General features: G+C 42.7%; 1 protein-coding gene across 1 annotated transcript in view; it reads left to right on the forward strand.

Moving 5' to 3' along the window:
• FNDC1 (fibronectin type III domain containing 1) overlaps positions 1 to 19857 on the forward strand; it is an 89052-nt gene that overhangs the window by 58794 nt on the left and 10401 nt on the right. Inside the window, exons 12-15 of the mRNA XM_083496371.1 lie at positions 2119 to 2265; positions 5348 to 5578; positions 6742 to 6850; positions 17558 to 17637. Of these exons, the coding sequence (XP_083352497.1) occupies positions 2119 to 2265; positions 5348 to 5578; positions 6742 to 6850; positions 17558 to 17637 (567 nt within the window). The remainder of the gene's footprint in view (positions 1 to 2118; positions 2266 to 5347; positions 5579 to 6741; positions 6851 to 17557; positions 17638 to 19857) is intronic.

Here is a 19857-nt window from a genome sequence, read left to right on the forward strand (position 1 = left end):
TTTCATGTTGCCACTCTCCAGACCTCTCATGATGAAGGTCCTCAGAAGATGATCTCAGGGTCTGGGTAGGAGAAAGGTGGTCCTAGAGGTCCTGAGGTCCTGAGCCATTTAAGGTTTTATAGGTCAAAACCAGCACTTTGAATTCGTCTCAGAAACTAATTGGCAGCCAGTGCAATTGGGCCAGGATTGGAGGAATATATTCCAATTGTCTTGCCTCGGTGAGCACCATCAGAAGTAATGGTGGCAGGTCCACTTGTGTAATGAGGAGCTTTTATTTAAAAACAAACAAACCTGAAATTGATTGATGGATTTCATGTTGAAACAAGGATCTGCTCTGATGTAGAAAGGACTGGGCTTATTCCAGCAGCCAAAGGAATGCATGACTGAGGGTTACTGAAGTCTATCTGCATCCATGGCTTCACTCTTCTGTAACCTTGTCTACAAGTGCTTTTCTTTTGACCCAGCTCACTTCATATATTAGAACTTGGCCAAAGAGGAAAGGGAGGCGGGGGACAGACTGCAAGAAAGTAAGTCTTTAGGCTTGGGGGTAGCAGGTGGGTAGTTTAATTAGCTAGCTAATTCATTGAATTTCTGAATTGCTACCCACAACAGACAGTCCTGAAGCGATTTACAAGAATTGCTGTCAACATTTGACCTACATCTTCTTTCTGCATAAGGGGGAAAGATCCAGGTTGTTGTTGTTTTAAATTAAAAACCTGATCTTATGATTTATCTGTTTCTCAGTTTAGCCTTATTTACCAAATCCTAGTTCTTTCAGAGTTTTTGTAGTAGGTATTCAGTTAAATATTGCCAAATAGAGGGCATGCATCACCCAAAGGAAGTGTGAAAAAAGACACACATTCGCGTAAAGTGTGCATATACTAACATTTAGAAGTACTATAATATGAATAAAAGTACATTACATCTAACCACAAGACTATGGCCATGTGTACTTGCTCAGTGTGTTGTCCACATGCTAAATGTGGATGGGCAACTTCAAGGCTCCTTTTCTCCCTTCAACCGGGCAGGCCTCATGCAGAGGATGTCTTCAAATAGAGGACAGCCCTCCGTAAAGTAGGGCACATGGTCACCCTGTTTCAGAATAGTATCCTTGGGCATGACCCAATTTTATTTATTTCATTGCAACATATGTACACTGCCTTCCTCCCCACGAACAACATTTGAAGTAACTAACAACAAGTGCTTAAGACAAGCCATTCAAACGAGCTCAAAGGAAAAAGTGGATTAAGAGATGCAAAACAAAGCAGCAGGAAAGTAATGTTGCCAATAAAGCAAGTCACCACAAATTAAAACAGTCCCAGCTGCCCAGCTGCCAAACCTAAGCAGACACAACTTGGGCAGAACGAGAAAGGAAATGCCAAAAGCCCAGGTACACAGGACAGCCTTTGTTTGGCATCTAAAGGAAAATAGAGAGGGGACCAGGGTAGGGAGGCAGCAGAAACTTGATTCAGTTTACATTTGCGGAACCAGTCACAGTGCCATCCTCCCATCGCCGATAACTAGATAACTAGACCCAGGCAAACACTGCGCTGCAGAAGCCATGCACGGCTAACCTTTTATGTGTTACTATCCGGCTTGGCATGGCAGTGGGCAGTAGCTGGCTGGCCAGCAAGGAATTCCCTCACAACCTGGGTCCTGATTGGCCCGTTTGAACCTGGCTTACTGTGCAGGAAGTCACGCCCCCATAACTGTGCTGGCACGGGGGCAGTGGAGGGAAATCTCCACCAGCCAGTGACCATGTGCCTTCCAGCTTCTGGGAAGGACGCGGAGAGTGAGGGTCTGCAATTGACACCCACCAGAAAAGCGGTGAGCGCCTGTTACAGGAGAACTTACCTGATTTGCACTTTCGGAAACAATATGCGAACTGAAACACAGCTAGCCTTCACAGTTGGCTCTTCTCCAAATTTTGCAGCGCAGTTCTCCAGCCAAGTGCGTAAAAGTCCACATATTAGTGTAGAAAAGATTAACATGCATTATATTAGGGGAAATGCTTTGCAAAAATGATCCCATAATACAAACATGTATGATGGGAAAAATTCACTGAGGAATTTTCATAAGGATGTTCCTTTGATGCTCCTCATCTTCTTTCTTATCTAGATTATGAGCTTTTTGAAACCACTTTGGCGCCCACAACCACCACAACCACTGCCGTGACCACCACCACAGAAGCATTGCCCGAGTTCAGTGTGGTGGGCTCGGATCCTCTGTTAGAATATGACGCTGCTGGAAAGAGGCGTTTTACTGGTAAGCAATCAGTACGATTCAAAGAATCATGTGTTATCATGTTACTACTGTATCCTGTATGTTGTCACTAAGCAATGTGTTTTAGGAGGGAAGTGGCTATGAGTTATTTATTGCTTAGGATCTAGTGGCTAAATTATGGAAGCAGTCCCCCTTCTCAGAAGATAAACAAACCCTCAGTTAAAGAACCGTTGAGGGGGAAAAGACACATTATGTTCACAAGCAGACTGACACATGGTAAAAGATTTTGATGACGATTAACCTTTCTTTGTAAGGGTGTTGTTCTCACCCCTTGATCATTTGGTCAGTATGCCAAATTCTAACACTACTTGGAAGGGAAATCAGCTGAAGAAATGCTGTCTTTAAGAAGAAGGAAACACATAATGCAGAAGAATGGTCCAAATAGGGACACTTAAGTTAGAAATAGTGAGTGTGTGCATGTTCCCACATTCTGATTGGGAAATATTTTCCTAAAATCAATAATCACGCCAGATGCAAATGCAGAAACTATTGACTTATAGGAAAAGAGATGGTCTATGCAGAAAGAAAGATATGAATGATTCTCAGTCCTACATTTGCACTTCACAAGGCAAGTCATGTTCCCTCTTTTGAAACTGATTCAGCTTCATCTGGACTTAAATAGGTTTTATTGCTACACTTCTGCTCCAAAGTCAACCTTCCTGGAAGGGAGAAGCTAGAAAGTAATGAACTGAGTTTCATTAGATTTTCTTAACAGAAAGCAAACCATACTCGTAAGAGAGAGAGAGAACAAACATAGAGTCAGAGATATTAAGATATTACGACACTCTGCATCTTGGTGTAATTGCAAACATCTGATCCCCTGTTGTTTGAAATGATGTGTATTTGTTTCATTAAAGTTTGCTACATAATGTGGAATAAAGCACTCCTTTGAATTTCTAGTTTAGGCCTATAAGGAAAAGCCTTTTTTAAGGTGGGGGAGGAGAGAGAAATCTTAAGATTTTGCAACAGTGGTCAGGACAAATCTTATCTCTGGGTTAAAAGTCCCATTGTACAAAAAGAAAAGTAGCTGAAGAAACAAAGAAGGAAGTAAACATTGGGGTGACAATAAAATTTCCCAACAGGGGTAACAGTTACAGATTCCTCAGAGTTCTCAATTGTGAGAAGGCATTGCTTTATTTTTATTTCATAAAATTTGTATACCGCTTGATTGTAAAAACAAAAAGAAGCATTTTACACAAAGCTCAATGTGCTTTTTTATGGGCAGGTGCTTGCAAAGTATGCACTTTGTCTCCTTTCCTCCTCACCCACTTCGGAAATAGCCAATGGAGGCCTCTGTGTCCTTGAAGGCCCAACTGGGCATTCTGCTTTGGGCTATCAATCTGTTTCTATTGTAAATTTTGGCAATTCACAACTGAATTGAGCAGCAGCGAGGCTTGCTTCTAGTGTGCTGTTCACAGAAATGGAAATGTTCACAGAAATGTTATGGATGACATTTGAAGTGTTGCTCCTCCTCAAACTGACGACAGACATTCTGCAGCCCCTGATTCTTCCCAACAGTGGTGATTGATGAGGGCTCTGCAGGGACAATGATGTAAAATGTCCACCCCAGAGTCCTTAGATGTCACTTGGCAGAGTTAGTGACCTAATTAGTATTTATATATATATAGAGAGAGAGAGAGAGAGAGAGAGAGAGAGAGTCATAAAATGGTTTTATACCAATCAAGACTTTGACTAGCTGTTCAGCTAATCTCTTTTGAGCAGTTGACTGGCCTCCCTCTCCTCTCCTGGACAGGGTTTCTCAGTCATTTGGGAATAGAGAGCCCTTGGAGTGTCTAAAGATAAATACATGACACATTCTGGAAAATAGCTCCCTGGAGGGCATGAAATCTAACAAGATAAACTAAGAACATTGCTCTTATATAAACATTTCAAGGCATTTAAGGGGAGAAAGAGGAAAAAATTACCCATCTAGCAAAATCTGTAAACTGTCGCTGAATAAACATTTCCAGTGACTACAGTAAAACATCTTTCAACTTGAAGATGACCTTTGAGGGAATAAATGTGCCTATTAATTCCTGAGCAACGTTGGAGTGAGCATCATGTTGTTATAAAATAGAAATACAATTTATAGATTGTATGCCAAATGTTCATTCACATGTGTTTGGCGTGGTTTTTTTGGGGGGGAAAGACATTAATAGGCTTTGAGGGGGGCCAATATGGTTCTCCTCCATACCAATTTGTATTCCTTTTCTCTCTCTTTTTCTTTCTTTTTAGTGTGGCTAATGTCTGTTTGCTCCCACTGTTTCCCCTGACTACTGCATTTTCAGTGCCATTTTATGTCCTCCTTCCCTTGAAATGATCCCAACCAATCAGTAAGCGCAGCGGTGTTACTGAATGCAGACGAAGCTGAGGCAGAGCGAAGTCAGTGCACCCTACAGAGGTCACTTGGCTGAGCCAAATGATACAGGAGCAGGTTGCTTATCCTCTAAGTTAGCAGGCCACTTTAGAAGGTGCAGAGTCTCACCCCCACTAGTATTCCCCAAAGAATACTCCCCAAATGATCACGCTCATTTCATACAGCCTCTTGCTTCTAGGTTGGCAACTGCCGGGGGAGCAAATAGAGTCCCTAAAGTGGCCAGAATTATCCCAGGGGCCACCAGTTACTGATCCTTAGTATAAAGCATTAGTGCAGCATCCCACATTGCTGCTGAGCGTCAGAAACAAACCCTAATATGCACCAGTTCCTTGTTGCTCTCCATCTATTGCCATCAGAATGTGGCTTAGTCACAATGAATATTTGCCATGCTGGTGGTTTCCTCAGCACTAGGTTTATGTGCCTTCTCATACCGCTCTAGGAGCTTTCCAGATGGCATCACTCTGTATCCTTGAAAATTTTAGCAAATGGTAGGAAAATACACAAATTCTAAATCCAGGAAATGAATGTCTAATTTACAGTGTTTAAAAAACAAATGTATACTTTATCTGGTTTGCAGTTTCAATACACTGGAAAAAAATCTTTTGAACGTCAGGAATTCTTTTTTTAATAATCCATCTGTCTGTACAGACTTTTGGAGTGAATATTCTCTTTCTCTGTCTCTTCCAGCTCCTTATGTGACTTATCTAAACAAAGACCCAGCAGCTCCTTGCTCTTTGACAGAGGCACTAGAACACTTCCAAGTGGAGAGCCTGGCCGAGCTCATACCCAGTAACCTAAAAGGCATAGAGATGCGTCCTCAGAATGCCCCTCACAATATCACCATAGTAGCGGTGGAAGGCTGCCATTCCTTTGTGATTGTCGACTGGGCTAAGCCTACTCAGGGGGATCTGGTCACAGGTACAGTTATTCCATTTCTTGGCCATTAATATTGGACTGGGAACTGATGGTTGTTATGTCTTGCACTGCCCACCCAGAGCAAAGTCATTTTGCCCAGTGTAAAAGGCAGTAGTGGTAGATAAGGCAACTCTGAGCACCAGTTCTGGATTCTGATCAGGTGCAAGGTACAGGGAGCTCAACACAGTGTGGGTTTGAAGAAGTATTTGGAATTAAACATGTTTCTAGCTGTTAGCTACAGTTAACAGTTGAATGAAACAGCAACAGATGCTCTGTTTCAGTTTCGGATTTGTCTAGTGGCTGCAAAAAGAAATTGCAGACTACAAAACCTTTCCATAACACCAACGTTATATTATTTGGTGTTTTAAAACTTGCTAACATATTAATGACCACATGCCAATGTCTCTGAAAATAGATTGATCTAGTTTAAGATTAGGCTAGTGGGTTGGTGATTTCCAGCTTTGTGAAAGCTCAAGAAAAGACTACCAGCTGCATTGGCTCAAAGCCAGCCGAAGAGAAAATAACATATCACAAATGCAATGTGGAATGTAAACAACTAATCCCAGTGAAGTGAATAAAGAGCGTATTGTAAGCTGTGAAGGTTGCTGCTGGACATGGACAGGTGGAGCACCTACAAGGTAATTCTGATAACCTGTGTGAAGGTGTGTCTGTTTGGGAGTTGCCAGTAGGCTTAGCTTTCTGCTTCAGTGCAGAAGTAGAAGAAGTGTCAAAGAGTGTACTGTTGAAAGAAGTTAGGATGGGGTGTGAATTTTCCTGGGCTGACATCACTCCTCTCCTACAAAGAGTTGAAAGAAAGAAAGAAAGAAAGAAAGAAAGAAAGAAAGAAAGAAAGAAAGAAAGAGAAAGAAACTGCCAGAAGTTAAAGGAGAGGCTAAAAAACGCCCATTCCTTTCTTTTCACACCTTTTTCACCTCCCTGCCCCAATTCTGTAACTGAAAGTTCTTTTCAAATAAAATTTTGGCTGAGTGATATTTTTCAAATAGTTGAAAAAAGAAGGAAAGTCTTGTTGGGCCTTTCTTGGCTTCGGAGGAACTGTCTCCCCTAACAGGATCTTGTTGCCCCTTGGGGATGGAGACAAAGGGCAGGTAGGGGAGTAAATAAGTGTTCAAATGGATGATGGACATATTCTCCCCTTTCCTTGGCAGGATATTTAGTTTACAGTGCATCTTACGACGACTTCATCAGGAACAAGTGGTCAACTAAGACTGCAGGAAGCACTAATTTGCCCATTGAAAACCTGAAGCCGAATACAAGGTACTGATATGTTTTTGGAATGTAGTTTGAAATTGTTTGTGGCCTAATGATAAAATAGGTACGTACCGTACTTTTCCGTGTATAAGACTATGTTTTTTACTGTAAAATAATGTTAAAAATATGGGCTCGTCTTATACACGGATAGTATCTCCCCCCCCCCCATTTTCTTAAATTGGAGTCCCCCAAAATAGGGGGCTTGTTATACATGGGGGTGCCTTATAGATGGAAAAATACGGTATGTTAGTGTTAGGAATGGAAAATAATTTCACGAAAATAGAGTTCAGAAGTCACCAAGCCATTGAAAAACCATCCTTGTCACCCTCAAATTTCACCTTGGCTCGTAATGGCTCAGCACCAACTCTCTCATCTGCCAGTTCCCCTCCTCCCCTTTCCTTTCATAATGTACCAAATTGTTAGAGATATATGCATGTGGGGTGGAGGGGAAGCAGTCTATGCTAAAGCTGAAGGCTGCTCACAAACCGTTGCAGAATTTCTTCAAATGAGAACTCTGGAAACATATTTTAAATTCCTTCTAATTCACTTACCGGGAGGTGGGGTGGATTCTATGATTTCCAGAGTTCCTGTTGAGTGTGGAGGGTCCAAGCATGCTCAGAAACCTTCATTGCTGAGAGCAGAAAAGTTATGGAGGGCCTCTCGGCTGCTCTTTTTCCATACTTTCCCAGACTTACAGGTTGGGTAGGAGGAAGAAAGAAAACTGGCAGATGAGAGGCCTACTAATGCTACAAAGCTGGAGAGGCTTTCAGCTGCCTTGCTGTCAATTGTGTGTGTGTGTGTGTGGCTTTTTTAGCAGCCATAACCAATTTCTCCATATGCATTTCCCTAGATGCTAAGATCATCAGAGGCAGTCCTGCTTTGGGTGCTGTTGTCATTTGAGAAGAAGGACCTTGCGTATTGTAATACCTATCTTACAGTATGCCTTTCCTTGAGAGGTCCATTTTTTTGAATCCTTTAGGTGGTTAAAATGATTTTAAAAAACCTTTGAAGTATCTGGTGGCTGCTACTGAGTTTAATTGGTAACTCAACTACCCAAATCATTTGGTTTTTTTAATCAATCTCTCAGTATAGCTGGGGCAGAATTATTGTGTTCAGTCTTGAAATTGTATTGGAATTGTCCTCCTTTTGGCACTTCTGAATTATAGCAATAACACACCCATACTGGGAGGAGATACAAGCAAAGATCTTGGCAGAGCAACTCCCACTTCATTAATCTGTTCAAACAAAAGCAGTGACACCCAATATAGGGAAATGGGGCTTTATATGATAGTCCACTGGGTTTATTAAAGTCTCCATTAAAGTGAGTGTATCATCACTTCAGTCAGAGATTACTGATGTCAAGCTGTTCCTTATGAACCAAGTGGCTTTTAATAGAGAAGCATGAGTATAGGAATACATAGGGGTGGGATGATTATTTTTCTTTGGCACAGAAACGTGTGCACCACCAGCCAATATCATTTGTGTTTTCTCTGAACCCCACAGGCTGAAATAAATACATATCATAAAAATAGCTCCTCGACCACTGGCAATATTTCTGTAATTGGGCAAACACGAACTGGAAGATGGAGCTTGACTAAAACCATGTGTTCATGATTATGTCCATATTGTGAGGGGACTCTGATTTGGGGAAAGCAAGTTACCAAGGCCGGTTGTAGCTCTGAATAACAAGCATTTAGGATTGGGCATATGTATACCTCTCCAAAGTGGATTTCCAAGCTATCGTTTAGGTGAAAGTAAAGCTAAGAAAACTAGGATAGATATATTTCAATGCTGATGATTTAGTGAAATATATGCTAAAAGGAATACAACAACAACAATAGGTAGATGCATGGATTTCCATTGCTTTAATGTGAGATTTAAATGCTTATTATTGTCCTGCAAGACTTGCATCTGTTTGCAAGACCTTATATCTGAGGAACTGAACAATTCTGCAAGTCTTGCAAAGCCATTTGCACAGGACTCTGCAGGTGCCTGCACATCGCTTTTGGCTGAGCCATATATTTACCTGCTCCACACCTGGGAACATACATCACATCATGGGGAGATGTAGGGGGCATAGTTAGGCTCTTGGGCTGGAGGTTCCTCACCTCTGAAACATAGGCGTGATCCTGTATTGTGAGCAAGACAACTACATCATTCAGTCTTCCAGTTGATGATAGGGAAGGGATGAGCACTTACTTGGAATTTAACAGGGTAACTGTCATATTGGCAGCTGTTTCTGTAACAGCATCCGGGCTATGGAGCATCTTCCCCATATATATTTACTGGGCACCAAATTTAATATATTTTAGGCAACAAGTGAAAGCTGTTTTATTTACCGTATTTTTTGCTCTATAAGACTCACTTTTCCCCTCCTAAAAAGTAAGGGGAAATGTGTGTGCGTCTTATGGAGCGAATGCAGGCTGTGCAGCTATCCCAGAAGCTAGACCAGCATGAGGGATCGCAGCTTTCGCTGCGCAGCAATCCCTCTTGTTGTTCCGGCTTCTGAGATTTAGAGTATTTTTTTTCTTGTTTTCCTCCTCCAAAAACTAGGTGCGTCTTATGGTCTGGTGCGTCTTATAGGGCGAAAAATACGGTAGTTGAGCTTTGGGTGGGACTTAACTGTGGATAGTTCTTTAATTATGCCATTTATTCTGGTGGTTTCTGTTTGAGGTGGGTTTTGATTATTTTCTGTTTCATATTTGTATTTGGTTTGAAATATTGGGAATGTTATGTCTGAATGGAATATCAGTTGAACTCCTATATTAAGCTCACCAGGGAATGAACTTAATGGAAGTGAACTTCTGAGTAGACATGTATAGGATTATGCTGTTAGATCTTTTTTACCTAAGCTACCTTGACTACCATTTGATAGCAAGGTGAGAGAGAAGCAAAGAATCATAAAGTTGGAAGGGACCCAAGGGTCATCTAGTCCAACCCCCTGCAATGCAGAAATCTTTTTTTAAGAAAAGAAATCAAGGCCATATATCCAACTATATGAATCAGCATGATTTCACAGTGGTACCTCGGGTTACATACGCTTCAGGTTACATACGCTTCAGCTTACAGACTCTGCTAACCCAGAAATATTGCTTCGGGATAAGAACTTTGCTTCTGGATGAGAACAGAAATCATGCAGCGACAGCACAGTGGCAGCAAGAGGCCCCATTAACTAAAGTGGTGCTTCAGTATGAAAACAGTTTCAGGTTAAGAACGGACCTCCGGAATGAATTCAGTTGTTAACCCGAGGTACCACTGTAGTATGTTTAGTACCTGATTCAACTCTCACCAACTAAAATTAAGGGCTCCTTTTGTGCCCAGTTCCTAGTTTCTCTCTGGTGCTATGAAATCACGTTTTAAAATGTGTTTTTAGAAACAGTAATTAAGCTGAGTGACGTTTTTAACATCTTGACTCTGGAGGGAGCCATGGTAGAACATTGCTGTTTGGAATAAATTCAAGCAGTTGCAGTTAAATTAAGCACTTGTTTTACACAGTTGTGTGGTGATGTATTTTCATAGGAGAATTAATTATATTACCACTTGCGTGTTCACATTCAAACACAACATTGCCTTGCCTTTCCAGCATTCTGGTCTATGACAGAAAGCTTCGAAGGGAAGATTTGTGATGGTGTCTTCTCTGACTTTCCCGGAAAATAATTCATTTCCAGTTGTTGGAATTGGAAAGTGTATACAAATAGAATGCGATTTGCCCAATATGACCGTAAATCATTCAGCATTTCATTGGCTGCTTAAATTAACCCACAGCTCTAAGCCACAATATCTACATTGATTCTGGTGGTTTTTTTGTCCAGCCTCTGTCTGCATCAGAAGAGTCCTTGGGGCGCAAACAAATCAGGATGAATCCCCTGGGGTAAAATAGTGCACATGTCTATCGTCACACATGGAAATGTGCAAAACTTTTGATTACAGGAGTGTATGAAATGGTGCATGTGTGAAATGGTTGTCAGGGTGGAACTGGATGCTATGAGACCTGCCACCACTCTGTGTGTCTCTCCCTTCCATCCAAATTACTTAAAACATTAGCAGAAGGTGCCATGAGTCGCCAGCACATTGTGCATTGCTTGTTCTCCCACCAACAGCCAATGAAGCAGAGTGGAGCAGCATGCGGGGCAATGATGTTACCTGCGCCACACATTGCATCAAGCTTGATGGTAAAAGGGGAAGAGGTACAGCAGTAGCAGTCAGCTCTGTGTCTCTTGTGACGCCTAGTTCCTCCTTCAAGCAATGATTTCAAAGCAGCAATATAAATAAGTGCATGGCTGAGTGCCTAGAAAGCAGCATGGGATTGCTATTTGTTTGCCATTTCAAAAAAAGAAAGAAAGTCCATTGGCAGTTCAGACTCCTGTTTTGTTGTGGGCAAGTCATAGGACTTGGATGTTAAGAACTCCTGGCAAGCCTGAAGACTTCTAGCGTACGAGCCACTTGGAGCTCTCTTCTAGGATTTAAGCAGACCCAAGTGTTTGCATAATCACACCACTTAATTTTGTGCTCTCATGCATGGAAATTAAGCAGCTGTGCAGCTGCCAAGCGGCTTTCTCATCAACTCAGTCTCTGGTCTCACAAAGCTCTGTGGCCCATCTTCACATCCATTTAGAACACCACGAGGAAGTATTTGTGGCCCTTAGTGATTCCCATTGGGCATGGCTAAACTGCTCAGTCAAATAAACCTCACTCGGCTTTTTTGTAAATTAAATTTGGGGGCACTCTTTTCTCCCCTTAAAAAATATTGTGTCCATTCTTAGGATTGTAGGAAGCTGCTTGGTATTGTCCTCACTCAGAAGCAGCAGCTCTCCAGGGTTTCAAATTTTCCTTATCCCCACCTGGAACTCCCAAGGATTGACTTTCCGCATGCAAGGCAAACACTTTGCCTCTGAGTTATCATATCAGAATCAACTGAAATATACTCAGAGTCGAGAGTGGATTTCATGCTCTTTATTCAGCTCATAGTGATGAGGAGGAATGAAAGTTTCCCCAAAATATCTGCTTTATATACATTATTTACACAATGGGCTGCACACGATTGGCTAATTCCAGGATTCTCCTATAGGCCAATCAGGTTGTAGATTCACTACTACCTGGAGCTGGATTGGGTGGCTCATGTGGACCAATCATACTGCTGCATTGCTCTAGGACCAATCAGACTGCTGCATTCTGAATCCTATTGTTCTAGGACCAATCAGACTGCTGCATTCTGAATCCTATTGTTCTAGGACCAATCAGACTGCTGCATTCTGAATCCTATTGTTCTAGGACCAATCAGACTGCTGCATTCTGAATCCTATTGTTCTAGCACCAATCAGACTGCTGCATTTTGGATCCTATTCAACTCAGCACATAACATCAACCATCTTGGCTCTGTCTTGTACCAGAGCCTGAGATTCTTGCAGTAAATATGTTATAATTTAGACCAGGAGCAGGCAACCTGTGGCCTTCCAGATGTGGCTGAACTCCCATCAACTTTAGCTGTTGGCCATGCTTTCTGGAGCTGATAGGAAGTGTGGCTCTGCAGCAACTGGGTGGCGACATCATCCCCGCCCCCGGCATAGACATTCATCATGGTGGGCAATCATTCGGCAATAGCTGCTGCTAGAGAGAGGCTGTCTGCAGTGGTGCTGGCTGGACAGGCAGTCGCACCTGCTCCTTCCACTCTGAGCAAAAAGTATCCTCCTAGGTCACTTCAATGGCTCTTGCTCCTTGGTAGCTTTTGAATTCAAAGTGCACAGAGCCATATCGCCATCCCTCATCACTTCCCCAGATTTGGGGAGCATGAAATGTGGCGCTGGAGGCCTTGGGCAACTTTTCCTCTCTTGCCATATACTACCTCAAAGGGATATGGTGGAGATAACATGAGATAATCCCCTATATAGCACTCTGAGTTCCTTGGGGGCAAGGCAGCCTACGAATCTGATAGACAGAGAAATGAAATGTGGTGGGCTCCCATCCCAAGGTTAAGGGGATATAGCTGGTTGCTTTGAATCCTAGCTTGCACTCCTTGAGCTGCGGAAAGCCCATTCAGCCGCAGAAAAGAATGAGGGCCTATGTTTAAACCGCTGGTGAATGTTTCCACATTGCAATGGACTGTGTCAGGGAAACAAAGGGGAAGAAAAGAAAACATAGCTCTCCTCCGTTCCAAGCTTTTATGTGGTTTTCGTCTGCCACAGCTAGGATTACATGGAGAAGAAAGTTATGAGGGGGTTGTTTTTATTTTCCCTGCAGGCATCACACGGCCCTTAATTACATTCAGATCAGTTTGCAGACAAGTGGAAAAAATAATTAAACGTTGGTCATGAGAAAAGGAGATAGAAAGACTTGTGGCATAAAGATCTATAACTCTGTTGATGTTTGCTGTGTGCCAGATAGGGACAGGGGAATAATTCAGATGACACCATCTACTAAAAAACAAACAAACAAACCTTTAAGCAATCCCTTCTTCTTTGTGAGAACATAAGAAGAATCCTGCTTGATCAGTACAAAGCTGTCATCCTGTTCTCGCAGTGGCCACCCAGATGCCTATGGGAAGTTAGCAAGCAGGGCATGGGTGCAAGAGCACTCTCCCCCTCTTGATCCCTAGCGACAGGTATTCAAAGCCATGCTGCTTCTGACACTGGAAATCCTATCTGTCCTTGATGAATAGCCAAGGATAGCCTTGTCCTCTATGAATTTGTCTACCCTCTTTTCAAGCCTTGGTGGACCCAACTGAATACATGCCTCCATTGTGAGAAATGCCCATTTCATCCTACTCTTGGCTTCCGGTTCTTTAACTAGTTACCAGTCAATAAGATGTCTCCTCTTCCCAATAGTTTTGCTCATGAGGGAGTCTATCAAAAGCTTTTTAAGAGTCCAAGTAAACAGTGTCTACATGCACACCCAAACCACATGCCTGATGACACTTTTTGAATTGCTGCTGCTGCTGTGAGTGAAACTTGATTCTAGTATATTGGCCTTCAACTTGGCTTCATCTGAAGTGATTCTCACCAGGTTAGAAATGCATAATGAAAAAATGGAGTGGGTCCCAGGATACTGTACATGTTAGAGCTAAAGCTGGGTTTCTGGTCTGAAAAGGTTGAAGGCTACTGATCCTTTGCAGGTAGGTCAGAGTTCGATGATGATGAAGAAAACGAATAGCTTGTTTTTCATTATTTTACAATACCCATAGGCATATGTAATTAATTAATACAGTGGAACCTCAGTTTTAGAACGTAATCTGTTTCAGAAGACTGTACAACTTCCAAAACATTCAAAAACCGAGGATCAATGGGCGGTTGGCAAAATCCATTGAAAAAATGGAGAAACGCGCCTTGGAAGCCATTTGACTTCTGAGGTGCGTTTGAAAACGGAAGCAATTACTTCCGGGTTTTTGGCATTTGGGTTCCAAATTGTTCGGCTTCTGAGACACTCGAAAACCGAGGTTCCACTGTACAGCAATATTTTTTAAAATCAAATAACCAGAACTATGCACTGAGTGGAATTCAAAGTACTGGTTGGACCTGGGTACCTGAAGATTTGCCTATCTTCTCCAGGTACCCTTGCTGAGTGGAATATGGCAGGTGCTTTCTTAAGGAAGCGCATCTCTAGGAAGAATATTCCACACTTGCTGCTCCATCACCAAGAAGGATAGCATCCCTGTCACCACATGCCAGGACTATAACTCGGTGGCTATGAGGCTAATAAATAAAGGGCATAGGGATGTACAGAACATCTATGCCTTCCCAGTGGGGAAGCTCTGTATTAATACAACAGTATTCGTTAGTTTTTGCATTATATGATTTCTAGTAATGGTGATGGATGATTAATAAATGTAGATTTTATATTGATATTTCTTGATTTTATTTCATTTACATTCCTAAGAAGTGGGGTAGGGGTCAATGACAACTTTATATGCTCAACAAGGGGGTCAATGCAGAAGCTTGTGAAACCCTGATGTAGACGATGCTGAGCTTTTTGGGCCAATGACCTAACTCAGCATAAGTCAGCTTTCTATGTTCCTAACCTCTGGAAGGGCAAAGACACCCAGAACAGGGTTATGAAGACCCTAAAGTATGGGCAGGTTCCTGAGAGGAAAGAGGAAATATACAGCAATAGGATAGGAGCATGTCTATAAGACACACACAGCAAGGATGATCCTAGTTTGAGACCACCAAAAGTCGCCCTCCCAGGGTTTGCATAACCACTTCTAACCCCATGGATTTTCTGTCATATTTCCATTGGCACTAGAAGCAACACAATGGAACACAATGGAATTTTTGGTTATTATAGCAAGTTAGTCCTTTTCTTTGGGGATATAAGAATAGGCAGGGGACTAGCTTTTCAGGTAGTTGAGGATGGCATGATAGGACCACTATTGCATACTTCTACACACTCATTTCATAAAGAATCATATATTTTGTATTCTTACTGGGTTATGTGTGTTTTTTGCAGCACATGCCATAAGCAGTGCCTCCTCTATCATACCACCTTCAGCTCTCTGAAAAATGCCTTGTCTCCAGCCTTAGTAATAGCCTGGAGGCCTAGCACTCGGAACGGTAATTGTCTTAGGTTTTTCTAGGCAATGCAGCATTTAAGCTAGTTAGAAGCCGAAAGGAATATTGCCAAGGGAAATAATCCAAGTTTTGGTGGCATTTTCCCTGCCTGAGCCAGTCAGTTAGGAAGGTCATGTGGTTTGAAGCCTTCAGGGGATGCTGTTCTTTTGGCAAGACTTGCATTTGGATATGAAGCAAATGAAGTGGCCAAATCAATGCTGGTAATTAGAGAATGCCAGTGGTTTTTTCTTGTTGGGGTGGGAAGTGTGTGTATGTGTCTGCAAGTGCAGGATCCAGCAAGACTTGTTTTAATAGCACCCAGTGACCTGAACTCACAGTATCCAGGTCTCTGTTGACTATGCAGCAGAAGGTGGTTCCTGCGCTGCTACTCTGACTCCTCCCTCAATACTCTGACCTATCACCTGGAGTTGCAAATCAAGTTCCTTGATGCATTTCAGGTGATAGATTTTCCGCAGCCTCCCCCTATTGGATCAGAGGGCCATTTATCATAGCACCCCCAATGCTCTATTCATATTAAAAAATGCAATATAAATTAAACAGTTCTCCAAGCAATATGTGCTTTGAGTAATTAGGGTTGGGGTTTTTTTTACTATTGACATTTTGGTTATGGTACAATAATAAAATGAGCAGATCATCTGGCCCATTGCCTTTGTACCATTCACAGGGTTTCATGCGGCTAGTAGTATATGCAATTGTAGTGACAACACAGTGGAAACTCTTGCTTCCATTGTTATTTTCTTTGAGTGTTTCCTGGTGGGTGGGGAATTCTGCATGCTGCTTAATCTTCTCTTGCCCTGTGTGAGGTGGAAGCTTTATCAGAGCGGTCAGTGGTAGAAGGAACCAGTATCTGGCTTCTCCAGTGTGGTTGTTGTGGTTGGCTTTAGCTTGCACCTTTTGTGTTTCTGATTACCTGTGAATCATTCTTCTGCACTGAGCATGCGTTTACAGCTACAGCTGTAGTATTTCTCCACTTCAGGATAACAAGTTACATGCTGTAGTGTATTTTCTGATTTTTCTTTTTAAGCTCCTTTGTAATTTTGACAGCAGATTCAGCTCCATTGAAATTGACTGTTGTACAGGGAAGTAGTCGCATTGCGAAATTCCTAATCTTTGGTAAACTGGGGGTTTATTAAATTGATAGCTTGTGGTCCACTATTCAGAATCTCAGCCTGGACTGAGAAGTGTTTCAGTTAAACACATTGTAAATTTAAACAGGGAAAACAGGTAGAGAAAAATGGGACTCTATGTCGCCAACTGGTGGGGCAAAGTTCTATTGCATATAAAAAAGGTAAAGGTAAAGGACCTCTGACAGTTAAGTCCAGTCGTGAACGACTCTGGAGTTGCAGCACTCATCTCACTTTACTGGCCAAGGGAGCCAACGTTTGTCTGCAGAAAGTTTTTCCGGGTCATGTGGCCAGCATAACTAAGCCGCTTCTGGTGAAACCAGAGCAGTGCATGGAAACGCCATTTACCTTCCCGCCGGAGCGGTACCTATTTATCTACTTGGACTTTGACGTGCTTTCGAACTGCTAGGTGGGCAGTAGCTGGGACCGAGCAACGAGAACTCACCCTGTCGCTGGGATTCGAGCCGCCGACCTTCCGATCGGCAAGCCCTAGGCTCAGTGGTTTAGACCACAGCACCACCCGCGTCCCACTCTATTGCATATACAACACATATAAATCACTTTTTCTTTACCAGTCTAGCTGAGTCCAAAGTCTGCCAAGTCTGTAAACTGACACATCCCTTTCTCTCTCTCTGGTTACCTTTAGTATCTGGTAGTCTACCCAGTTACCCAGAACCTGGTATGAAGCAATTACTGCTACATTTTGGAAAGAAATGTATCTTGACCTTCCTTCAAGCCCAATAGTCCAGCTAGCTACAAATTCTGATCTGCACTATTGGAAATCTATAGGGTGCAATATGATAGTTTCCTCATCATAATTGTGGACTTAGATCTAGATAAGCTATCTACTACAATGTAAATTGTGCCATTTCCTTGTATGGTGAACTGCAAGGGCCAATGCACTTTAGATACTATGTCACACAGCGACTATCTGTTTGACATTTCCCTAACTTCATTATCATAAATGGGTTTAGTGCCATTTTCATGGATGGTTGTGTTCTCTCTGCCCTTCTCTTTCTCTTCTTTAGGTATTACTTTAGAGTCCAAGCAAAGAATCCCTATGGTTACGGACCTATAAGCTCCTCAATCTCCTACATCACAGAATCAGGTATGGTTTCACAAATGTGAACATTTTACCTCCATGCTATGGAATTACTGTATTTTTCGCTCTATAGGACGCACTTTTTCCCCTTCAAAAATGAAGGGGAAATGTGTGTGCGTCCTATGGAGTGAAAGGATGCTCCAGCTGGAGAGGTGACGCGCGGCTATGGCAGGAGCCTCAATAGCCGCGCGTCACCTCTCCAGCCGGGAGAGCGCACGCGGGGGGCTAAAGCAGCCCCCCGCGACCCTCTCCCGGCTGGAGAGGTGACACGCGGCTATGGCAGGAGCCTCTCCGCTGCGCCTTTCCGCTGCTCCCTAACCTGCTCTTTGGGGCTGGTGGTGGGCTTCCCCCCGCCAGCCCCAAAGAGCAGGTCGAAAGGAACCTGAAGCCTGGAGAGCGAGAGGGGTCAGTGCACACCGACCCCTCTCGCTCTCCAGGCTTCCAAGGTAGCCGCCTGAACGCACCTTAAACGACACCTTGTTTTAGAGCAGGAAAACAAGAGGGGGAAAGTTCTCCCCCTCTCTGTGCAGCGCCTCCTGCCGCTTCACTGAAGGGGCGCTGGGCAGAGAGGGGGAGATTTTTTCCCCCTTGTTCTCCCCCCTCTAAAACAAAGTGCGTCCTATTGTCCGGTGCGTTCTATGGTGCGAAAAATACGGTATGTTCTTGCTTTAAAAAACTTCCATTGATTTCAGAAAATCCCAGACTTTCACTAATTATATTTGTAAAGAACATGACCTGACATTCTTGCAGTGTTCCTCCCTGCTAATGTTTTCCCAACTCTGCCTGAAGCTACAGGGCAGGTTGCCATAGTTGAAAATCTAAAAATACACCATGAAATGTATAGAATAATATTGTTTAAGTCCCCTGAATATAACCAAGTGAGTAGAAAGAGTCCAGGAATCATTGTGATTTTTGGAAGGAATGAAGGAAGACTAGATTTTGATGGAAGAAAGTGGTTAAGGAACAGGTTACTATAGGACCCAATATACAGTATAGGCCCCAATAGTAGAGCGTAGGTGAAGAGAGAATTGAAGAAAAGAGAATTAGCCCCAAAGAAGACAACTGGCGGTGGGATGTATTGTAGACAAGGTTGCATTTCAAGGTCACTAAATCTAGCGGCAATGTCAAAGGAATTAAAGCAGGGGCAGTCATCATGGTGCCTTCCAGTTGTTTTGGACTGCACTCCCATAATTTCTGACCACTGGAAATGCTGGCAGGGACTGATGGGCACCATGTTGGCTACCCCCGAATTAAACCATGCATGTGTTTGGAATTTCTGCCAAAGAGTCAAAGCTCAAGAGTCAATCTTTATGGTAAATATGGGTCAGTAAGAACATTTGATGGCTGCCATTATCTCACCTCTGTGCTAATCCCACAGACAGGAAGTGCTCACATTAGGTTGCTGGATGTGTGAACCAGCTCTGTCTTTTGAAATAGAAAGGATGGAGACAGGGTGGATGGAGACAGGCTTGTTGGGCAGGCAATAAAGCAGAGAACAGGGAAAAGAAGACCCAGGAGCAAGATAATTTGGTGGTATGGGGGATCAGAGCAGAAAGGAATCTCCCGGAATCATTCGAAAGCATGTGGCTAATTAATAGATTATTCCTCCTGATTGCATGCTGACAAATGGTGTAAGCATGCATAGAAAAGTAAAGCATGGTTTTCAGCAGGTGATAGAAGCAGTAGCTTGTACAATCCAGAGGTTCAGCATGAACCTTGCAGAATCAAGATGACATGTCAGGGTTCCAATCATCCTCTGCCAAATGGGAGGAAGTAGGTCATGTAGCTTTTTCCATTTCTAGTAGAGGAAGCCAACTCTTAACTAACATTTCTGACTAGTTCCTTGTGCAGGCCAATTGTCTTCAGAGCTGCCTGGTGTGAACTTGGATATCATTGCCCTGAGAATTGGGAGGTTAAATTTAAAAAAAATAAAAAAGGATGTTGAGTGTGCCTTTGCTAAATTGGCGAGACACTTAAAATTAGTTTTTTAATTGTGAGCAGCTGAGCAGCTGGAGGTAATTGTCTGGAAGGAATATGGGAAACAATTTTCCATTTCAGTTTTTTACTCTTTTGGTTGAAGCTTGTTCCCGTTTCATAATGGCGATATTTCTTTGACAAGGCTTTTTAAATAGATTTTTTTCTTTTAAAGCATAGTTAAATATTTTATTTCTTTTATTTTTGCGGAGATGGTTGCTCAAAGGCCAGCCAGCACAGTTAAACATCAAA

Source organism: Podarcis liolepis (genome assembly GCF_965112155.1).
Source record: "Podarcis liolepis genome assembly, chromosome: 3".
In the NCBI taxonomy this organism is placed as follows: domain Eukaryota; kingdom Metazoa; phylum Chordata; class Lepidosauria; order Squamata; family Lacertidae; genus Podarcis; species Podarcis liolepis.